Source organism: Ptychodera flava (genome assembly GCF_041260155.1).
Source record: "Ptychodera flava strain L36383 chromosome 23 unlocalized genomic scaffold, AS_Pfla_20210202 Scaffold_24__1_contigs__length_23054250_pilon, whole genome shotgun sequence".
Taxonomy (NCBI): domain Eukaryota; kingdom Metazoa; phylum Hemichordata; class Enteropneusta; family Ptychoderidae; genus Ptychodera; species Ptychodera flava.
Genome location: NW_027248278.1, coordinates 21,372,705 through 21,397,935, shown reverse-complemented (window position 1 = coordinate 21,397,935; position 25,231 = coordinate 21,372,705). Strand labels below are relative to the sequence as shown.

Genomic DNA, 25,231 nt, shown 5'->3' with positions numbered 1-25,231 from the left:
CGGTGGCAATGCGTGCCAACGTGACTTGTGTCGATCTAAATTGTTTGTCAATAACACGGTGTGTGCTTGTTTACAAGGTGTGAAGAGGAGGACAAACAATTGTCATAAAAACATGTTAAGTTGAATTTTTATCAAACTACAAATCGGGATGTTTCCTCGTTTCTGTTTTGTGTGGAAAGGAACCTTACACCAAGTATTTCAGCTCTTGTTGGAGTATTTTCATATTTCCTCGCTAAAATCTGTAAAATATGTGTCAGTATATATTTATTTTGTTATATTAGTAGCAGTTTACCTGCTAGTGTTGTATGACGGCATGACAAGTTCAACGTTACTTCCACGATTACAAGAATGTGACTCCACCACCGCCATGGTCATGAAGACCGACTGGCTGATGAGGTAGGCCCTTTATTTTATTATGTCTCACTTTTCTACTCTTTTGTCCTGCAGTAATCACTGAACGCCGCTGAGTTTTCTAATGTCCAACATTTTGTTATTCATAATCCTATATACAAACACAGACGAAATAAATTTTATACTGTAGTCAGTATGTACCTGACACAGACACAAATAAATATAGACATCTCCAAGGACAAAGACATGCAGAGAGAGAGAGAGAGAGAGAGAGAGAGAGAGAGAGAGAGAGAGAGAGAGAGAGAGAGAGAGAGAGAGAGAGAGAGAGAGAGAGAGAGAGAACAACCAGACAAGGAGGCGAAAGTAGACAGAGAAGGGCAGGGATTTATGGGGACGGGCAGCCCAAAACTGTTATTTCTGTGGCAATATCCAGCACACATGATGGGTAATTGCTCACTTAAAGATGCTTTTATTTTGCCAGGACGATCTATGTACATACATCGTACTACGCTTAGATCAATTTTCTTCCTTTACGAAGAAAAAGATCGCGAAAAATAATAGTTAAGAAAGTTTAACTCGACTGCATTGCTAAAAGGAATTGTGTGATCTATCACACTACCATACTTTTATTACTTTCTTTCATTCTATTGTTATCTGCACCCATTCAGCGTATCATAAGAAAGATCACCAGGTGACAACTTAGAAGACTTTCAGTCACGATTTCACAACATTAAAATATTTTATGCTATGCTCAGGTTTCACCGTCCCCTATGAGTCATAATCATGCAACCGTGGCATGGCCAGGCCCTCAGAATGAAACACAGTCGTTTGACACGTCAAGCCAAAGTTACTCTATATGACGATTCTACCTGTGTATCCAAATACATACTTTTATATTTGTGAAAGTAGCAATAGTTTTCAGTGTCTCCATTTCCAAAATTAATGTTTGAAATCAGTTTTATTATGCGATCTAATTTGATCCGGGCATCATCACCTTTTTCGGTCTATGACACGACCGAATTCTCGTGTCAGTATTCATATAGCGAGCTAGATTGATAACAAGTTCTGATTTCGAAATCAGTTTGTCTGCCGTGCTATTTTCATCCTCATGGCACTCGATGTTGCAACAGATGTCAGCGTCCTTTTCTGTTTATACGCATGCGCGCAGCATGACACAATTTTAACTTCATTGTTCTCCAATCACATGACCTGAAACCAAAGTTTCAGCGATTTAACAAAGTTCGCCATCGTCATTGACTAAAACTCTGGCATCAGAAAGATTCCGATATGTCTTGCAAAATAAAATGAACAAAAAAAGTTATGTGCTAATTGCAGCGTTTGCCGCAAACAGAATCGTCAGAAATCTATAAAAAGGTGGGAAATGTTGTGTCTACCAGTATATTGGTATCATTTAAGAAAAGATCGTTCTGCAATCGAAATCTCGCAACAAATTTAAGTTCGCTTCCTCGTATTCATGAGTACGTAAGATATAATTTACATGATTATAACTAGACATTTCACAATATCGCATGCTTTGGTGTCGTAGTATATATGCGCGATTGCTTTTGACTCAGCCTATTGACGGTTTACTTCAGTCGGCCGTACACAATAATCATAGCATATGATGTTTCAAGACATTCATTTACAGAACGTCAGAACAGACACGGCTTCGTCCTGTGAATGTTACACAGATTTACGTCAAGGAAGAACAAAATTGCCACCGCATGAAATCTTTTAAAGTTTACTCGTCCGGTCAGTCTGGTTGAAATAAACTGTTTTCAGTGCTGGAGCAGCGATGGTGCATTGTGGGTACAGCCAGGCCGAAGCTGTAGGTTTCACCTTTTGGTCACCTCTCAGTGTTGAATAATTCAAATGAATGCCAGCTTTATTCGGAGAGATATTGCGATCCCAACTGTCTTTGCTCAGATATTTTTTCTAACACACAACTTTATGTTCCTGAGCATAATACAGTTAGGATCACATTATAGCGGTATTTCACCGACACGGAACTTGACTTTTCAATTGTTTCCAGTAAACTTGATTCATGCAAGTCGACGTCTTTGGTTAACTCAACCTCATAGACCAATGCACAAAGAGATTTCTACAATAGTTTAATTGTGCGTGGACGTGTGTGTATGATTTCACGTGAGTCTCTGTAACATAGTCACCAGTATCAGAATTTTTCTGTGTTTGAAGGGAACGCACTGAATGTACGAATGCAATTATCATAACGTTGGTGTTTTCCTTCTGCTTGAGGCATTTTATCAAAACTTATAATACAGAAAATGTTTGTAGATTAAGTTTTCCCTATCAACACTGTTTCATTTGAGTCATTTCAGGTTGAGGTAGTATGCGCTTCGAAATTTAACGACTTAAACTTTTGCTGAAATTTTCGGTAAGGAAAAGTTAATTCATTCCCGTTTGGAGTCAAGAAAACAAACAGGGGTTACCATGCAAAATTTGGTACAAGAAGAACACCCCGATATCTACTAAAACTTGAAATTCAAAATGGCCGCCATCCCTTTGTTATCGCTACTGAGTAAAATAAAATTTTCGATTTTCACAAAAACAAGCCGGTGGAAATTTTCTCTCCTCCAAGAGCTTTGAAATGAGTTCCCACAAGTGGTAGAGCAGACAAGTAGAGTAAAAGTCCTGAGTCCGAATATCTGTCTTAAAGAACTTTCTACGTTAAGTTATTTCGCACAATTTTACTCAAAGAAGACGACAATCTGAAGTAGTTTGATGAAAAGGCCTTCTGGATATCTAGAAACGGAATTTATTGAGATCTTTTCATTTATTGATGTGAAGGTGCCGACTCACTCTTGCTTTGAAAATTTACCTTTCTAGCGAGATCGCTCAGGTTTTCACTTCAAAGTGAGTTTATTAGTCCAAACTGAATTCTTTTTCTTTCTCAACAACACGTGCTGTATCGATAATGGTGTTAAACTAGATTCGTATCATTGCTTATAGGGAACTAGATTAATGTAAAGCGATGCCCGGCGGTGGCACTTACTGGGTGATTGTTCCCCATGTTCCGCAAACTTTCAAATCACAACTCATCCAGAACTTTTCAACGAAAAAGACACCCTTACTTTGAGAAATGTGGAGGAAAATTTGACCAAAAACACCCTATAATCTAGGAAACTGAATCTTACAATCACAGCCTTATCAATGTTGTGTAGAAGAATGAGGTGTTTTAACACATCAGTGTAGTCTAACATTGTCGATTATTACAGCTTACCTTCATTCCAGTCTGAAACAACATGATAAGTTTTGGAAAAACAGTGTCCAAGATGACGTCATTATCTGAAACAATTACATTTTTGATTTAACCCCGACATGGCTGTACATATAAGAAAATAATTTACTAGGTTTAAAAGGGGTATTTTTGGAACACATCTTACCCACTTCTCCTGAGAGTGCCACCACTGGAAAACAATGTAACAAACCATTCGCTCAGTAAACTTTTCAACAATACATTACATACATACATACATACGTACACACATACACACACACACACATACATACATACATACATACATACATACATACATACATACATACATACATACATACATACATACATACATACATACATACATACATACATACAAACGTGATCGTCAAGGTAGATAGCGTAGCGGATTTTCAACTAATTACGATCTAAAAGCCGATAAATCTCAGTTGATGATTGTAAAATTTTGACCGGATGTGGAAAATATGGAATTTTTCACTATTTCCCTGTTCGACCCGATATACACCATCGTCGAAAATAACATTTGAAAATTAAGAGCGCTATTGATTTACTTTGATGCTCGTAAAGCGTTGCTTACCTCCAAGTAAAAAATAACTAAAATTTTGCAGTTACAGGTATGGGCTTCTTATTTCGCTCTTTCGGGGAAAAAACTGTAACCCATATCTCAGTAAGAGAATTTTAATCTATCGCAACAACTCTGTCTTCGATTCGTCAATTTTGTATACGCCATTTCTAAATGATACAGTGTAGTGCACAGACATGAAACAGATCAACATCGACCAACACCAAATCTCTTGGTAAAATTACCCCAATACTTTACGTGATAAAGTATGAGAACATTTTGAATGAATTTGTTTGAATTGGTCTTTTTATTTATCATATTGTATTTGTCATTTCCTTAAATTGACAATTCCAGCGTTCATGCAGTACAAAATACCTCAAATATCTACACTCGAGATGTTCTCATTGTAACCCTTATAAAGTTTGGCGACCCACCATCTAGAATCTGTGACGTTGGCCGACCGTGACAATGATTGGTGTCCCTGTTTTCGACATGTTCACGTCTCTTCATAACCTTGACTAAGATAACTTTGCCTGTCCTTGACTCGCTGTTTTTGTCAAATGGTTGACCCTAGCAAACTGTACATGTCGGCAGATGTGAAAGACCTCGCCCTGATAACGTTGATAGTAAGGCAGAACACGCGGGTCATCTTTTCTGAAAATCATTTAATTGTTTCTACAGTACTTTGTCTGTTTACAACTTGTGTGATCTCTTGCTGAAGCTTGTGAAGTTAAGGGCGTTAATTTTGTAAAAAGTGATTATTAAAGTTTGGGAGTTAATGCAGCGTAAACAGCCATTTCGAATATCGATAAAATACAGGTAATTCATTCTCTAATCCAAAATTTATACAGCGACCACTAATTTTCATTCTTAATCATGATAGAGAATTGTGTTTAGTTTCCTGGAGGAAAATTTCGGCAAAATGTTAAAAACGCTTCCTTTGCAGGGAGCGCTTTCCCTAAGGTTACTAATGAACGCCCTCAAAGTAACTGCGCTTCCCTTACAAGAAAATTTGAAGCGCAAAAATATGACGACGAAAGAATGACGTGAAACGCCCAAAACACAATCAACTGTGAAAACTGGTTTTGAAAGATAAAGCTGCTGACAAAATATTGAAGAACAAACTAAATTAAATCTAAACTTAAGTGCAAACGATAACTCAGTGTATCACGCTATACACCGATATTGTAAGGCGTACTAGTGGCATGGAGTTCGTGCAAATTTGCAAACTATAATAACTCGATTGAAACTAATTTCGGATAATTAATCGGATCTTCACATTTTTCAAATGTCTTAAAAGTGTTAGGTGCCTTAGCTGAATGTTGCAATATTACAAATTACTCATAAAAACAAGTGTATAACTTAAAAAGAAAAAAAGCAGTTGAGCTCACATTTGTAGATTAAACCAACATTACTTCACCATCCAATTATCCCAAATTATTTCCAATCGTACTTAATCGAAATACGTACACAGCTATATCTACCCTCCCTTCAACGCTGTGAGTTTTCTTTGCAGTATGCGGGTTTTACTTATCTCCCCGGCCCCCTAGTAAAATTTGTTAATTACAGTATGAACATTTATAATAGGCAAAATAAGGAAAATTAATTGTTGGTGAAAAGACAATGTAGCCGTGTTGGTCTTCAATACAAAATAATCAAAGATCTGGTAGCATGCTATGATCAACTGAATCTGGAGCATAAACTTTTAAAGCGACAGAGAATTCAGAGTGAAAATTTCAGAAAATTCAGAAATATTGAGCGGACATTTTCCACTCCGAATTTTCTGTCGCTTTCTGCTTCAATGCTTCATTCCATCTTTGTATGAAGGAGACTACACGTCTTTGAAAGCTTTATACTCCTGTAACATTTAGTTAGAGTGCTACCAACCCTAGAGTATATAATTTTGATAAAGACATGTTCTTTTTGTAAGAAACTAGACCATCATTGTCGCTATTTTTTGAGCTTTCTTCATGATTTGTGTTTGATATTAAAAGTTGTTTGTGTTGTTTGACTTCTTGAAAACATGCTGAAATACTGGTCAACTATGCACATCCTCAACTCTGCATGCAGCCAGACAAGAATAAATATTTGGTGAAAAGTTTTACAGTCTGTACCAACAAATTTAGTGTATGGTAATGTTCATTTGTCATTGTAAAGATCCACTTTGTCCAGAGCTCAAACCTCTGTATTAAGCAAGTGGGTAATTTTTGACACGTTTAAGTTATGTACCGTAGTCATTTTTACAGTGGATGTCCTAATGCAAGTATACCGTGTTTTCGTGATATTACAAAAAAGTAGAAAAAGCGACTTTGTCCCTTTAAAAGCAAAAACAATAAAATAAGAACATTCTGCCGTGGCCAATATTGGATGATCCTCAGTAAAATTGCTATGTTTTGGGGAAAATCTACTCTTAAGACCGAGAAAAAGAAAAAACCGTTACCAAAAACATGGATTGTCTCACTTTCGCGCCCAGACGGCGTGTTCCAGGCCATTTGCCTTCACTCAAAAATCAAAAAGTGGAATCGCGCTACGCTTAGAAAATTTTCCATGTCCATAGGATTACAGTGACATACATGTAGGCATTTGCCAGTTCTTAATATTCAGGGGACTTCGAGTTTTCTTTGAAATCTCTCTGCGAGAAAGAATTCCCAATGCTTCATTCAAATATTTCAGGTATGATCATAATTCAGATTAGAAAATGTTCACTGCTATTCAATTAGGACTGCACAATGCGTACCTATCATGCTTTGCGTACCCTTCCGTGGCATAGAGCGCACTGCTATTTCTCATAAGTACATTTTTCAAACGAACGTGGACGAAAAAGGACTGGCGTGAGAAAGAAACACTGTCTTTTTTGTTGTTGTTTTGCCTTTGACGGAGAAATAGAGGAGTTCCTTGTCATAACTAGTACCACTCCAAAATCTGTAAGTCATGTATTTCATTGCGAAACCTGCTCGTCTTGTCTGTCATTTCCTTCTCGCTGTGTTCGACATAATTTTCACAATAGTGTCAAATATGCACAGCTAAAGACACAAAGTAAATGATTCACAGCACTGTAAAAGTAAAAATGGATAAGTTTAGACTGTGTACAAATTGAGCTGCCTTCCCTATACAGCCGTAAAACCCTAAATAGCATACGAAAGGATTTGGCAGTCAGAGAGAAAAGCAATGCCTTTTAGCTACTTTCGTACCGATACGACGGGGTGGGGGTGGGGGTAGGGGTGAAGATAAAAGAAGATTGCATCTCTTTTTTACAATGTTAAGGACCCACAGCAAATCTCCCCTTTTATCTCTGCCTGTGCTGCCGTTCTATTCGAACTTGCCGCGCCAATCAAGGCTCCACTTCAAGACAAAATTGAACACCTCATCTCCATACGCCTACACTTTATTTAATAAATCCACGCTGGACTGTTGCTGGCCGCCACAATCAAAAAAGGTTATATAAATGCAGCGTTTCCTAACCCAATGTCAATATTAACATTCCAAATGCATCCACAGCTGTCTTTCCCCAATGTCCTTAAACTGAACGCTTTCGAGACAGTCGTCCTTGAAATCAGATAGTTAGTTATCAAAATTGATGTGTCTGACCTTAAAATTTGTGCTGTTTGCCCGTCAATGTTTAATTAGTTAGTACGAACTTGAAAATGCTCACACACAATTTTTAAGTCACCTCTTCCAATCAACTTTCTTTCAAATCAAACTTTCAATCAAAATTTCTTTCTGACAGTCGGACTACGCCCAAACGATGATTAAGAAAGGACAATTTTTATCAGCCGACAGAAAACACTTCATCGATTATCGTGTCAACATGAATCTCGTGTGATTGACATTAGTACCGTCTACATCATTAAATCACACGACACCCACCCACGGTCAAACCTTGGGCGTGAAAGGACACGATGAAACCACATTAAAACCTGCAGGGCTTGCAGTTTTTTGTTGTTTTTGCTTTTCGTTAACGCAGTAAACGCCCACGAATTCAAAGATCCAAACTTCGCTCAAATTCTCCTCTTCATGGAATCCCTGAACCGTTCCTTTTCAAAAGATAGAAAGAATAAAAATAGAGGATCAACATGCAAAATTTTTGGCACCGACGATACAAAATATTGCCTAACGTGTACCGATACTTGAACTAAAAATGGCCGCCACCCCTGTGCAAGTATCCCGTGTTGTCTTGCTGTGGAAGTTCGAGGTTCGCAGAATAAGACGGTGAAAGCTTCATTTCCTCCAGGGGGTAAAACACGAGTGGTGGACCAGAAAAATATTTTGAAATGTGTTAGAGTCTAAATATTCGTCAACGAGGTGTATTCTATATCCATACGCATGCGTGTCTGAACACTTCGACACAGAGAACACAAATCTTTTGTCACAATGATATTCTGCCAATAATTATCGGTAATTGTCGAAGAATGTTTAAGATTTCTAACGATGACTTTTTCAAAGCAATCTGGTGTCTCTTTCTTCAAAACTTATAGTTCTGTGCAAGTTTTGTACAACTGATCGAAAATAAGTTAGTAAACCATGGTAGTGGTGACGAATATTTTAAAACTTCCTCCACGTGGAAATCATATTTCAAAATGCCTGCATTCGAATCCATCCATCCTTTTTTTTTGACCGAACGGAAGCAGACTGGGATAAAATAAGTATCTTATAAAGTGACACGCGGGTGTTACTTCAATGTCACTGTCATATCGATGGGTAAAAAATAAATCAAGCTGCACGAACGCATTGAAAACTATCATTTTCAGCGAGTCTAGATTGTGTGAAAATCACATTTGCCTTACCCTTTCGAGGACTCGACCTCACATTTGTATATTGACATGTAGTACTCGGTGTTCCGTAATGTATTGCTACTTGTTCTGTAAAATGTATTGTTATAGAAACTCTTTGGGGTTTACTTTCACACATGTCTATACTCTGTGTTCATAAATAATGTGCACGACCAATAATGCTTAACTCTTTGAGCGCCTAAGTCAGTTTTGTCACCTTTATAAAATATACTGTAGTAAATTTTTTCCAGATTTTTGCCAAAATTTTGATAAAAAAATCTGTAGCAAATAAAACATGATGTCTGTTTGGTCCAAAAGTATCAAGAAAAGTACAGAAAAATTCGCAAAAACTGGTAAAATGATGTACTCAAATTTTGGTCGGAAAATACTACGGCACTCAAAGGGCTAGTATATTGTAGACGGATCTGGCCTTGGTTTCTCATGAAATGTTTCCATATCGAACTGATATGTCGGTTATTTAGGCAACAACACACTCCCGGCGACGGTATGCCACCACCAGTTATCCTCATGTTGTGCAAGCGCTATAGAGAGTGCATATCATTTTATGGAGTGAGCTGGTCAAAATTGAGTGATATACCCTTTGCTTAGATGGTTTATCGCTATTGTATCATAATATTGAAATGAAATTCTGGCGTGAAACGTCAAAAAGGGAATTTTTTCTCTAGCTGACAGCTCATGCCCCTTCCACCCGTGCTATATTGCGAATATAGCACGTTTATGTTCACCTCCCGACCAATGAGATCACAGTATTTGCCCCACCAATACACTGGTATGATATCATACAAAACATCGTTCTTCGAATAAAAGCATGCAAAAATTTAACGAGAGAGCGAAAATGTTAAATCAAGAAATTCTTAAATATTAAAAACAGCGCAAACAGTTAAAGCGTTTCCCAACGACTTGAAAACGAAACTTTGACGTCAAAACACTGATCACGCCAAAGCCACGTGTTGCCCTCGTGAACGGCATTGTCAACAGGATGGTACTTATCAAGGATTTGATGCCCATGTGTTGTATTACAAAAAAAACATATCTTGGGGGTAAACTTATCTTTCCGCCGAGTCACAAAGAGTTACTGTTAAAATGTTTAATTCAATGAATTTGGAGTAAACGTAGCTTTATGACAGCACGTGCCTCGAAAGATTTAAATTTTCTCAAATTTAACGTAACTTTCAACCATTCTCTGAACAAATCAAAAATAAAAAAATCAAGGACCGTGCGAAGTTGGCACTAAAGAAAGAAATTACCTATTGTTACCGATAGCTGAAATTCAAAATGGCCGCCATCTTTGTGTTAAACTTAAAGGGAGAACTGTCTGATTTCCACAAAACTATACTGGTGAGAACTTCCCTTATTCCAAGGGCTTCAAAATGAATCCCAACAAGAGGTAGAACAGAGGAGAATTGTAAAAATATGAAAGTCTGAATATTTCTCCCCGAAGCGAGTTCCACCCTAAATAGTTCGACTTGTCATGATGTATCGCAGTATTTTCTGTCGCTGGAATAATTCTCATCAGAAATTTAGACACAGGGTTTGAAAAAAAGGAATGATCATGTTTAAAGAAATACTGGTCATACCACATTTGTCTCATTGAGATAAAACTGTTAGGTACAGTGCAAGTGAAGGCAAAATCTAACTATACAATAAATTCTATCGAATCAGATATAGATTGTGTATACATGTATATATATTCAATTTTAATTTATAATATATATATACACGAGCGATAGCGAGTGCATATATGAAGTGAACAGGTCAAATCGAGTGATGTACCGTCGCTGGGTGTGATTTATTAATAATTTATTCAGAATGCACTGTAGGCCTCCAGCCTTTGGTGCCAAAATACTTTACAATAACATAAACAGTGACCTTGGAAATAATTAAGAACTTAAGTCACGACATCAAACTGGCAATGAAAAAAAAATACAAATAATCAAAATCTAGTGTTGCTCAAGGTATTTCTTTCTCGTTTCAAATGCAAGAAATAGGCAAGTACTCAACTTTCTTAGTGTTTCGTTGTTTTATGAAGACAACAAAATTATAAATTTATCTATATTTGGGTTTGTGGTGTATTGGAGGTGGGAAATATTTTGATCTTAAAACGTTATAAAGTTTACATTGCAAAAGGAAATGATACTCTTTCTCAATACTACCATCATTGATAGTATTGATGTGATTTATTGCTATTATATCATAACAGTATATTGAAATTCTGGCGTTAAACGTCATAAACTGATTTTTGCTCAAGCTGAGAGCTCGCGCGTATGCCAGCCGTGGTATATCGCCAATATACCACGGTTCTTTATCAACTTTGTTTGAAGAATTTTAGAATGGTATATCCGGAGCCGTTCTTACATGAGAATTAATCTTGTTCATTTCCGAAAAAGAAAATTCAAGTTGAGATTTGATGTCATTTCAAAAATTATACGCTTGTCTGTATGCCAGCATAGTTGTTAATTTTTAGGACTAAATTAGAATTTTGATTTACATCATTCTTAAAATGCATTAAAACGAGAGAGAGAGAGAGAGAGAGAGAGAGAGAGAGAGAGAGAGAGAGAGAGAGAGAGAGAGAGAGAGAGAGAGAGAGAGAGAGGGGAGGGAGCGGTTACGTTTTCGAGCACAAGCTGAACTCGAGACATGTTCCAAGCATGTAAGCTTTTTATCAACATCTGTATCAGACGAGTGTGTTAGCTAAGAATATCTGGCAACAAGTATGTTTACTGACTTGTCGTCTATTTTAAGTCACAGTGGACAACTCATAAATGATGACCGATTGTCCGGCGCGGTCACCGCATGCTATTTCTGGCCACCGGTGTATTATTAATAAATGCCCGGTATTTACCTAACACACAAAATCTGATTTGGCCTAGATTGCTGATGTACGGACATTGTGATCCAGGCGATAGTGAAGCGATAACGCTTGTTTGTGATTTTATTTTTGGAAAGTCAACATAAACTGTCAATCAAGCACTGTAATCTGTGACATGCGTGGAGGCGTCCTTTTTGAAAGGCGTATCGCGACAAAAAGAACGGGTGATATGGCGATATCGAAGGCCAGAGACAAAGGAAGCAAAATAGCAACAGCGTGACATAGACAGAAAGAGCTAGAGAGACAGATAAAGAGATAAAAACAAAGACCGAACGGCTAGATAGAAGCTGTGAATGACACGATGATTGGTAGTTAAGGTAGAGCCCGCGTCGAGAATGAAAGACTTCAACTTTTGCTCAATCTTTTCTCAGGCAAGCTTTCAACCATTTTCTCATTCAAAATCAAGAATGAAAATCGGGGCTAACCTTGAAAATTGTGGTACTACAGAAAAAAATTCCCAATATTCAAAATTCCCAATGTTCAACGATATTAGAAATTCAAAATGGTCGCACTTCCTGTGCGATCACTGTAGGGGTATTAAATAAAATTTCCGATTTTCACAAAACTAAGCCGGTAAAAACTTCGTTCATTCCACAAGCTTCATAACGAGCCTCCACAAAGACAATTGTAAAAGTTGGAGTCCGAATATCTAACCCCTATAGGTGCATTCTACTTTAAGGTAGTATGCACCTCGAAAGTGAAAGACTTAAACTTTTGCTGAAACTTTAATCAAGGAATCTTTCAACCATTGTCTTTCAAATTCAAGAATAAAAATAGGGGGTCACCGTGCTAATTTTGGTACTAGAGAAACAAATTACCCAAGATTTACCGATATTTGAAATTCAAAATGGCCGCCATCCCTGTGTTAACTCTATGGAGAAAAATAAATATTTTCGAATTTCGAAAAACTAAGCAAGTGAAAAGTTTCCTTTCACCAAGAGCTTTGAAATGAACCCCCACAAATGGTATATCAGAAAAGAATTGTAAAAGTTTATGAGTCCGAATGTCTGTCCCCGAGGTGCGTTCTACGTTAAGTGAGATATCAGTTTTTTTCCGGCGCATGGAAACATACTGCCGTTCTCTGAACACAGACATTGCAAATGACATCACTGTCAAGTTGAGTCAAATGTACCTTGAAACACGAATTCGAATCGTTTTTATGCAAAGGCGATTATGGTTAACTGTAATTTTACTGAACGGCACGATCAAGTGTTTGGACTGGTTGATTACTGTATTTCTCTGAATTTATCGTATACCTGACTTTTGTAGGCAAAGAACGGTAACGCCAATTTCTATCCACATGTTCACCTTATACACATGGTACCATCATGTCCAGAAAGAATATAAACGAAGTAAACGAAAATTCATAAGTTACAGTCACTGAGTGAGATGAGCGCAATTTCAGCGTACTCAATAGCAGTCTAACATAATATATTTAACCCTCATATGCAAAACAGCGTACAATATCTCAGTGCACATGCCCAATGTGGGATGAAATTCTGTAAAAATAAATAAGCAAACAATTTACTGTTAGAAGCAATAGCTTTTTGTCTTCGTAAATACAGTGAAAAGAATATGGCAGGTTCTTTCCCATGATTTGTTAAAAATTGTTGATTAGATTTAGATTACGGTGTGTTTGTGCGAGAAATAAAATCTACCTATCGCAATGCCCTATGGGAGTTCAAATTCTCAGAAGAAATAGTTCGATTCCCCGTGTTCTCATTCCAAAACATCGTTTGATTTGATAGCGATTGAAAAACAGACAAATAAGCTGTTGTGAGACTGTCAGGTTGAATGAGGAATGTGACCGTTGCGGTCAAAGGTCATCCAATGTCAAACAGGTTTCCATTCACTGTGACTCTGCTCACCTGCAGATTAAACATACTCTCGTGTCAATGTACGTACAGCTTGTGATGCAACAATGCACCAATCTTAACATATCGTTGTTGGAAGATCAAACTGTAAACCCATGACGTTCTTATCAAAGAAACATCAGAAATTGTTGTGGACGAGCATTGTGTTCACAATTCTCATATTCGAGGTAGTACGCACCTGGAAATTAACCTTTTTGTTCAAATTTTTTAATAAGAAAACTTTTAACTAATACCTTTAAAAATAAAGGATAACAATCAAACAAAATATGGTAATACAGAAACAAATTGCCAAATATTAACTGACGAAATTTAAACTTGCTGCCGTCCCTGTGCTAAGTCTTTAGGGAAAAAGTAAAGTTTCCATCCAGACAAAAATAAGCCATTGAAAACTTTACCCTCTCAGTGAGTTTCAAAATGAGACCTCACCTTGGGTAGACCTTGCAATAATGTAAAAAATTCGAGTCCGAATATCTTTCACCGTAACGCATTCTCCCTTAAGCAGGCTACGATTATGCTTTTCGTACTACATATACTATTTTATAGGATAAATATTAAAGTGCACACTGTGAACTGAAATTCATTGTTCCCTTGTAAATGCGTTTACGTTGGGGACAGTTTAACAAATCGGTATCTTATCTTACCTTCCTATACCATACTGCCTGTGATCTGATAATGTCTTAGGGGCGCCTACAATAATGGGGCCCTGATAGGATTTGACAAATGGAGTAGTGCTGTTACCATACGTTCTTTTTTTTCGGAAAGTTGTTTGTCTCGTAGACCCGCCTTGGCCTACTGAGAGGTACCTGGGGATCTCCAAAGTATTGACTACACGAGACGTTCAGAGTTCGTTGGTACTACATAGACTTTATTTCTCCATAGACAAGCTTGACAGTTGCCATCGCCTAAGATACGCTTCTCCCATAGTCTAAATGTATTGGGTCCGCTGTTTTCCTCTCTCCCTCTCTTCTCTCAATGTTCTTATTATTTTAAACGTTATCTCTAATGCGTGGCTTTGATCATGCGATCGGCATGAACTAAAGATAAAATGATACATCCGATCATAAACATCAATACAGGTCTTGATCTTAAATTGACATGTTACCATTAATATGCAAATGTCACTGTGACACGTTGCAAAACCATCACGTGAAATTGACTACCTTCATGCTTCTTAATATAATTCACACATATTCTTGTTTTCGTCAAGACTTCCGTAAGCATCTTTGCATGCATATCGAGTTATTATTGAGATCTTGTTGTTTTAATTGATATTTTTACTGGTATGGATGACCGCTAGGTTCATTAACCTTTGTCTGAGATAAAATATCTCCGTTACAGTGCCAGTGTAATGTTGTTACCATTAATTTGTACAACTTCGATGCCACTTCGTAGAAAACAAATGTATGTTTTTAATGACATCTTTTATCGTGAAATGTAAATGATTGCAAGGCTGGTACATGATCGTCTGTATTTCATCTCCTACGTTTGTAAAGATTGGACTGATTTCCCGTACCTTTATTTTGTTTTCTCTATCAAGACAATATTTATAGAGAAGAAATTATTATTTTTGTAATGTTCTAAGTGATTTATCATACACATGAAATCAGAAATCTGTGGACAAGTTTAGACCGAAACAAAGTGAAATAAATAAACTAAGTAAATTACAAAAACACTAAAACTTAACTCTCATAGTAGATTATTCTGATAAAATATATGCATTAAGACTAAAAAGGTGTCTCTTTAATGATGAGACATAATGAATTTAAATCATAATTTATTGGTCAAATATTCTTGCCTTGTCAACTGTCACTTCTACAATAGAAGTATATCACTCCGAATGAATTCCTTTTGACAGGACTTTGCAACACTGATCATTACCTCCTAACATGCTGATCCACACTGCCTTTCGAAGTTTTAAATTACGAAGTAATATTGTGCTACGTTGCATACCATGTGACCATAACTTTGAAGAGAAATATAGTACATAACATTGCTGACACTGTTGAAGATTACCAGTGTATAAGTAAGACGTAGATAAAATGAGAGAGAGAGAGAGAGAGAGAGAGAGAGAGAGAGAGAGTTGACGAGAAGACAACGGTTTAATGTTATATGCACGAGATGACAGAGGTTCGATGTGATATGTTGTTCTTTGCCCTGCACCCAATAAATACATAATTATTGAATACTATACTTGTTTGTAAGTCTGACATTGAATTGTCCTCAAGAGGGCGCCATATTCATTCATTCATTCAAACTATCATCACTGTGCTATCGGAACCATCGTCAAGCTTCGATTAAGCATACCCCGCCTGATGTGTGAATTAACACTGTGCGCAAAGTATTTTGTTTCCCAAACTTCTCATTACTTTAGACTGTGCTCGTGCTACGTTCTTCATCGGACAGTCATTTTCCTACGTCATCGACTAAATCAGCAATTATTTCCAGAATTAAAATAGGCTCCCAAATACATCATTTCAGGGCTTTCGTCTATCTAACGGTATTCACAATAGTAGTTCAACTTACTGCTTCGTTTTGATGTTTTGTCGATTAGCTGAAAAGATTTCAATCAAATATCTTTGTACCAGGAAGTACGATGCTGCCATGTACCAACGGCACTTGCGAATTGATTACAGCTTTTCAGAAATATTTTTGCACCGTACTGGGGAGCGTTTGTCACAGCAACCTCGGCTTTCTAATATATAGCGTGCTTTGAAATTACTTTAAATTGAAGAGAACCACTCATACGGGATATATACATACGCTGTTTTAGTTATTGAAATACGATAAGGTCATTACTTTTCCAGATGAAGATTGACATCACAACACTTTGAGTGCAAATAATTTTTCTCGCCAAATGTATTGCAATTATCTTCTGCTTTTCATCTTCTTTGTCCCTGCAACACAACGTGTGCCGTTGGCCGAGTCAAGAACGCTGTACCAAATAGCTACATGGTCAAATTGAAAGTAGGCATACACAAATGCCCCACGTAACTTCACCTCCATGTAATTTTTTTACTAAGTATTTATTGTCAAATGTTACATGATGGAGAATCTGGGCATCAAAACTACTGAATACGTGACACGGTGTTGTAAGCTCAAGTTCTCGTGCAATTCAACCAAAGTCAAGTCAGTCTTATCGCTCGTATATTAAGTTTCCCTTTCTCGGCTTTATTTTGTACAATTTCACAGGTTAAAATTCAGTAAAAGAGAAGAAAAACTGTGCTAGAACTGACGAGAAGTACATTGAACTGGTAAGAGTTTACTTAATACGAAGCCATTTGTAGGCCTCATTGCCCGGCTGATACATCATAGTATCTATCTATGTGTGAGTGAGTGAGTGAGTTGTTGTTGTTGTTGTTGTTGTTGTTGTTGTTGTTGTTGTTGTAGAATAGCCGAACGCTCGGTTGCTTGATGACAAGTTCTAGTACCAAAAAAGCCAAATTTCACTGAAAATTATTATCAATTAGACACAAAAAGACATGAATATAGATAATACACTACAGGGAAGGTGCCTTTATCTGACCGATTCGTACAGCGACTCTGAAAAGCCATAGCGTTCCGTGAAGTTTAAGTACATTCGCAAAATCCCACTACAGTAGATACGATAATCCCTGGGAATTCATACCGAGAATGTACAAGCTATAGTGTGCACGATGTCTTTATCAGGACTGCAATGACTGAAACGGCACTGAATGTCTCTATTCCATGTCACTTTCATCTGTAAAATAATCACTTGTCGATGGGTATTTTCTGACAAATGAAATACCGAATTAATAGCTTCACTGATGTCTTTGTGATAAGTCAGATGCGCGACGCACTAAAACTTCAGTTACCTATTCAAAATTAAAAATACATTTCCGTTACATGTACCCTGTACATAATAGGCACGCTACAGAACACGATTGAACACCATTGGAATTACGAACTATAAAGTAATTTGGGATAATTGGATTGTGAAGTTATATCTCTTCAATCCGCAAATGTAAGCTCCTCTGCTTTTCTTTTTACGTTAAACACTTATTTTTATGAGTAATTTATAATATTGCAACATTTAACTATAGGGCACCTACCACTTTTGAGAATTTTGAGCAATGTGAAGATCCAATTCTCCTAAATTAGTTCCAATCGTGTTATTTGTAGTTCCCGCATATTGTTCTATATTTGCCCATATTTACCCCATTTAATACTTGAAATACATGCCTTTATTTAGCTGTATTGTTCAAATATCATTTTATCAGGTCAATTTGCTGGAACCATCGCCAATAGAAACCGATATAAACGCCAGCATAGTATCTATATAAAATTCTATATAACCATTTTTGAATTTCAACCGTTTTACCGATATGGTTCGGCAACTCGTCATGATACGGTCTGTCAAAACCTTTAAAGTCCTCCATAAATATTACATTCAATACACTATATATTTCATTACCCTTAAAATAATACTTTGCTGTTGGTAACTCACATTTTTTGCCTTTTTTCAATATAGACAATGGAATCTATTTCATGCTATTTACCTTATCAACACAGCGTCATACGTGTAAAATGCTGAGTTATTGTTTATGTTTGAACGCTAGTCCGGACCAGAATTCAACAGTAAACAATAAATATGCAGTCTACAAATGTACAGGCTGAGTTACCAAGTTAAATACTGTGTATCTAAATATCATGGGTGTATAAAAAGAGTTATTGTTTATAATTAAAAACAAATGCTATGAAAAAGTCACAAATTAGACACCTACTTCCCCTTCACACTACATTATTGTTATGCCATGAATGACAGCATCTTTGTCACACTAATTTTGGTTCCTCATGACTTGGGAAAATCTTCAAAAACAGGTGGGAAACTACGGGGCATTATCTAAGCAACGAGAAAAATGAGACTAAAATATCGCGAACAAACAAATGTATAAATATTCGTCGGCAATAAATAATGCAACATATGCAATTTTGGAGACGTTTGCTAAATGTAGTATATCAAAGTCAAACATTCTAAAAATTATAAAACGACAACGTTTTCAGGAATATAAGCTTGCGAGTTTTAAACATTACGCAGATATCGGCATTTCGCTGTGCAGTGCATAAAACCGCAAACAGTACCAGGGTTTCAGTGAGTACTCTACACTTATTGCTATATTGCGCAGCGTCTTGGTTTCTTCTACTCTTATATTGTGCCTGAAATCATGTTGGTCAAATAGCGCCCATTTTACCATTTCCCCTTGCCATATTATCCAAAGGCCATCGAGTTAAATTTCTATGAATCCACCCAAAGAAATCCACGTACTTAAATCATATGCTTTTTCATTGTTCGAGGTGTTAAAGTGGTAGTCCTCCGTCCTTGATATTTGCATAAATCCTTGAGGACATTGCTAGTTTTCTGTTTTCTTGAAACATTTTATCTATTGACCCTTTGAGTGCTGTTATTTTTCCCACCAAAATTTTAGTGCAACATTTTACCAATTTTTATGAATTTTTCTGTAATTCTTTTATAATTGTGGACCAAATGGATATCACATTTCATTAGCTTCAGTTTTTTATCAAAATTTTGACAAAACTCTGAAAAAATGGCTTGGGTATATTTTATAAAGGTGACAAAAATTGACTTCGGCGCTCAATATGTTTAGGAGTTCAAAAGCCACCTATGCCGCAATGGATGAGAATTCAGTGCGTACTTGATGGTTTTCCATTTAGGTAGACTTAAGGAACGCACATATTTTACAATACTCGTGTGGTCTGCTATGTGTGGTCGCATGAGACATGTGAGGTAATAAGTATTTTCGGTGAAGTTTCGTAAAATCGATAATTTTGATTTCCCAACAGACTTTACGCAGGTCACAGTGGCCATTTTGAATTTCAAATTAAGTAATTTGTTTCTCTTCGGGGACTTTGCCGGGCAACCACAGATCACATGATTGGAACTAATTTGGGATAATTGGATTTTCATGTTTTGCAAATTTCTCGAAAGTGTTAGGTGTCGTATAGCTGAATGTTGCAATATCGCAAATTACTCATAAAAAGAAGTGTGTAAAAAGAAAAGCAGATGAGATAACATTTGTAGATTAAATCGGCATTACTTCACCATCCAATTATACCATGTTATTACAGCACTGGCCACAGACCTGTACATCAGCCCCTGTCACAGCAATGTGACATCTTTGTTAACACATACCTGTACCACAGGGTTGTGTCAGGGTCTGTACAGGGCCTGTCAAAGGGGAATTTTATTTTGCTCTGTATTTGTGCACTTTTTTCCCTTTTATAGGCATGCTGTTGGTGTTCCTGTTTGCTGCCCTATTGTCAACTGTTCTTTGTCACCCTGCTGAACCATACGTGTATGAGGAATGGAAGTGCACCCATGCTACATTGACTGAGTATGATGGCATTGTGATAAACTCGTACCTCATGCAGGAAGTAGAATGCACGGATAAGATGTGGAATTTACGTAACCAAATTGAACAGAGTGAACCATTCAAGACCAAGTCCATTTACAAAGCAGTTGGTCCGTTCATTGAGGGAACTAAAACCTATCGACTCGTAAACGTGATACAAGACAAACTGGATACTGCGGATCTGGTAAATAGAAGACATAGTTCTGGCAGTAATCTATGTTTTGTGTGCATGAATTGTTTGCTTGTTTCTTGTTTGTTTTGCTTGTTTTGCATCGTGTGATTCACATGTTGCCGAGACCACAGACTGTGCCACGACAGAGACTGATGCGGGCTGATAGACAGGGCGACAGAAGAAATTACATAGTTTTTAATATTTCTGCATTTTAATTATCGTGCAGTTGAGATCTGCGCTGTGTTTTTCGTTTTCAAAGAATGAGGTTGGTACCGACAGATTTCGTTTCGCATTTGAAATGCATAAAGTTAAAAGACACCTGTTTCTCTCTATGATATATAATGTAACAAATACAGTTGTGGTTATCCTCACTGCGTCTTGTACATGTTTTATATTTTTCATGTAATACACTTAATTATGTTTTGTGTACGTTACTTCTCCATATTTAGCAATTTATAATTCTTTCATCTTTCAGGGATCTAGGATTCCTGGGGAGGAAGTGGTCATGTGTTTGAATGGAACGCTGGACTTCTATGCTGGACACAAGCTGAGGGCAAGGAGTACCAAAATGGACGTAAGTAAGCAGCGACTCAGTTTCCTGTAATCGTTTGTTATTTCTAGTATTTGTATCATGTTTTTACTATACATTTTCTCTTCTACTCTCCTCATCATGTCGATTTGCCTGGATATTTTTTACCATCATAATTTTTGTTATCAACGTCGGCTCTAATTTCTTGTTGTTCCATCCCCGCCCCCAAAGAAAGGTGAAACGCTCAGTAAAACGTCCGTCAACTCAGTCTGAACATCCATAAACTGCATTGCGTTTGTAGACATACTGATCAGAACTGGAACTCAAATGTAAATAATACGTGCATTGTGCGTGTACATATGTTATGCTTACAAGCTACAAAATATAGTAACTGTATTGATATGTTTGAGGCGAAGGAAAAGATATTATTAAAACATACATAATGAAAAACCATAAAAAATTACTGTCTTTTTAAGCAAAGAAAGCTGTATGAAAGAATGCCCCCGGTAAAAAATCTTTGACGAAATCAATTATTCATACGTAATTAGAATAGTTTTTGTCCCTCTAGGGCATGTAATTTAAGACATAACAAGCGGTAACTTTTAAGGTGGTTGGAAAGGCTATTTTTGCACCAATTCTTTTCTCAGAGTTAATGTCAAGTTTCAAGTGTTAGAATCAAGATATTTAGTTCAAATTTTCAGGATAACTCCCTTGTTAATATTTTCTCCAAAGAATATAAAAATTGTATATTTGCACCCGTGATTTTGAAATATGACACCAGTAAATATTAAAATTTAATTTTTCATATTTTTTTACATATTTGAATTTAATAATAATTGGATAGTATTAATATTACCAAATTAGTTATAAATATGTTGACACTATTTATTGTAAGATTTTTACGGCAGGATTTGTAAATAAAATTTGTTTTCATGATTTTACATGGGTTTATATATCAAAAAATTATTAAAAATTCTTTCAAATTTCAAAATGTGATTTTTCAAAAAGTACTTCAAATACAGGAAAATTGTGCCGTACAAATCTTATCTGTAACCTTGTTAATAGGCTGTAAAAATTCCATGTCCATATCTCATTTCAAAGTTGGATTAAATTGGTATAAAATTATGTAGGAAAACTGTTATTCTGTCAAAATGTTGAAAACAAGCCATATTTGCATCCCTCTTTTGAAGTCATAGAGCAGTTTTTTTGGTTAATCTCACTTTTGACACCTCTTTGACACTCAAAGAATCTAAAAATGCATTTACAATAGCAGTCACTCACTCTGAATGCCAGCACCGCCTTGTCAAACTTTCCTGAAAAACAGCAAATAATGACTTTCCCTTTTCAAACATTTTATTAAAAGCTAGGGGACCTCTACCATAGTTAATACACTAAGGACTCCCCAACTTCTTCTTATTTGGTCAGTTTTTCAGAAGTTTTAACAGGCTATAACTCTGCAATGCCTTTGTGCCCAAATGTCTAGTTTTTTTTATTCCACAGAGAATGTTGACAACTTTTATATTTTAATAGTTTTGTTGAAATTTATAACTGACGCTCTAGCCTTTCCAACCACCTTAATGTGTTTCTTATTATTTGTTTCTGTTCATAAAATGAGTTTTATGTAATGAACAATGCTATTGTTAACACCTGATTTCTACTTAAAATTAAAATACTTTGTCAACAATGCTACTGTATTTTTTACACATTGCAAGGATTTATTTTTGCATTCAAGAAGACCATATGCTGACTTTCTAGAAAACACTTATGGGAATATTTTCAAACTACCGTTCACTAAAGGTGCCAAGTAGGCGTTACTTCTATTGAGATTTCCTCCCACCATATTTGTATATTCAAGTTCTATTCGCAAAGTATGGTAAAATATGCATGTGTGCACTATTTAGCTTGCAAACGCAGTTTCTATCCCAGTAGTATGCACTGTTGTTATAATTTTGAACTGTCGAATGGACAAGAATAACTCGCCAACAATGACATTTGCAGTTTACACACGGGGTTTTATTCAGGGACAATAGGCCTAAATACTAATATGATAAAAACCAAATAAGTTTCGTTGTCTGTCTGTCTGTTGTTCTGTCTGCCTTTCTCTTACCTATACGCTCTGCTCACTTGAGATGTGTGTGTGTAAGTGCCTGAGTAGTAAGTTGCGCTTCCGGGTGTGACCTGAATATTTTGCAGGATTATCGAGTCTGCAGGATTATCGAGTCTGATATATCACGCATGATAATCCCACAACGGATGCAGTTCACCGAGAGAGGGCGCATTTTACTACGCATATCTGACATAGTGCGCAGTCCTCCATGTCTCAAGCGAGCAGAGAGTATAGGTAAGAAAGAAGAAGAAAACCTGTAGACAACGAACACTTGTAGACAGCGAAACTTATTTGGTTTTTATCATATTAGTGTTGATTGTCCCTGAATAAAACGATGTGGTTTACACATGTACAGGCTGAATACTGTGCGTCTAAACATACTTTGTGTAGTCTTAGACAAAATATAGTTGAAATTTTTGACAAAGACAGTGACTAATTCATAATTAGTTACAGTTAATGTCACTATGTCGGATCTGTAAATAGAGAACAAGACATCTTATCCACATCCTCGTAGTCAGACTATAATGACAAAGACAAACGATCAAATTGAATTTCTGACATCTTGTGTTCCACTTTACCGTATTCAAGGAGTGCCCTGAGCGATTGGCTGGAGAAGTTTGGTGGAAACCTTCGGGAGAGGTTACATGGTCTACCGATGTGGCTTACTGCACCCATACCCATCTCGATGACCAGTTCCTATACTACTGCATAGACTACCAACCTGAAACATACATCGAAAAATAATGACGAATTTTCTGCAGAGGAACAATTCCAATGGATAGCCGAGATTGAAATTAGATTACTGATTTTAAAAGTATCATTTCAACGGTGGTGACAACAACGGTCTAGCGCTGATTTCCATATGCAATCAAGTTACTACAGGTTCTCATTGTGCTGTATATTTTCCATGGCATTGTTAGATTCCCACTCTAAAAAAAATTAAAATCATCTTCAAAAGTGCAAAGCCTGTGTAAATCTTTATTCTTCGCGTGCAAATGGTCATCTGGCGACCATGTTGGGTCTTGTCATTAAATAAATCGACGTGCCCATGTACGCCATAAGGTGCTGTCCTTAGAAACCGGTCAATCTGTTCAGTTTGGAGTGAGTGATGTTTTGCGGACACCTAAAATTCGCTGATCCCCCCGGAAAAAAGGAAAACAGACTGACCCCTTCATTTCAACTTTTGAAAACAGGCTAACCCAAAGCCAAAGGTAACAAAATCTGTGATATATATATATATATATATATACGAAAATGGTTTGCTTGTCAATGCAGGCAAAGTATAGTGCTCAATGCATTTCTGCAGGGCGGTAATACTGAGAATCTAGGAACTTGTAGTTGTCACTCTACAGGCTGTTTCATGCGCTAAGCAATCATCAGGAGTGAAGGTTTGGCGGCAATTGAACTGTTTATATTGTGTTGCAGGTGGGCATGCATATTCAAATAAGCGGTTGTGGCCAATGGCAAGTCAGTTATTACAGAGGAGGAATTTGCTGCGGTGTCTGCATTTGAGAGGAATTCAGCACGTTTGTTGAGGGTTGATTTGCTATCTGAATAAATTATATGGAGTTTTTCTGTTATGCAAAGGTTGCAGCGTTTGGTTTTATTTGAATAGGGGGAGCTCTGTCGATAATTGACCATTTGATATCGTAGTTTGTGTTGTTGTCTTTGAGTTTCCATATGAATTTTGAGAGCTCTGTGCTATTTCTGTGCTTGGGAGTTTTGAAAGTGTACTTGTGATACGTGTATCTTTGTTTGAAGGTTGAGTCCGTGAGTCCAATGTAGTGTTTCTGATCGTTGCTTGTGGTGACAGTGGCTTTGTATATTACTGAAGAGGTGAGGCAGTTTCCTGAAAGTGGACAATCGTCTTTTTTGCGGCAGTTGCACCACTTCTCTTGCTCCTTGTCTTTATGTAGTATTTGGTTGTTGTGGGCTTTGATTATACTTCCCATGTTTCTGGAGCAACTGTAGCTTACTTTCACGTTGTTTTTATTGAAGAGCTTGTGTAGACGGTGGCCTTCTGGGAAGTGGGTCTTAATCAAGTTCAGGAATGTTCTGCCGATGTTGGTTTTCACTGCCTTGTTGAACGGGGGATTGTACCAAATGATTCGTCTGCTGCGTTTTCTTTTGTTTTCGTTGCTTGGTGACGGGGGCTCGTGCTTCATTTTGTATGTGTATCCACTTTGTTTCAGCGCCTTTTCGAAGTCGGGGGCTGCTTTCTTGAATGTTGTTTCACAATCTGAGATGTTTGATATTCTGCTGTTGACTGAGATAGGTATTTGTTCCAGGATTGGCGGGGGGTGGTTGGATCGTCTATCGACGTAGAGAA

At 37.0% G+C, this 25,231-nt stretch overlaps 1 protein-coding gene across 2 annotated transcripts; it reads left to right on the top strand.

The window, feature by feature from the left end:
- Nucleotides 1–77: 77 nt before the first annotated feature.
- LOC139124555 (uncharacterized) lies at nt 78–23,881 on the top strand. 2 transcript variants are annotated; one of them, XM_070690690.1, is made up of 4 exons: nt 78–396; nt 19,968–20,278; nt 20,742–20,840; nt 23,491–23,881. In XM_070690690.1, the coding sequence occupies exons 2-4, from the start codon at nt 19,970–19,972 to the stop codon at nt 23,644–23,646; spliced, it is 564 nt and encodes a 187-aa protein (XP_070546791.1). In that variant the 5' UTR covers nt 78–396; nt 19,968–19,969; the 3' UTR covers nt 23,647–23,881. The 2 variants fall into 2 exon arrangements, with proteins under 2 accessions (XP_070546791.1, XP_070546790.1); XM_070690689.1 differs by lacking the exon at nt 78–396 and adding an exon at nt 18,726–18,815.
- Nucleotides 23,882–25,231: the final 1,350 nt, after the last annotated feature.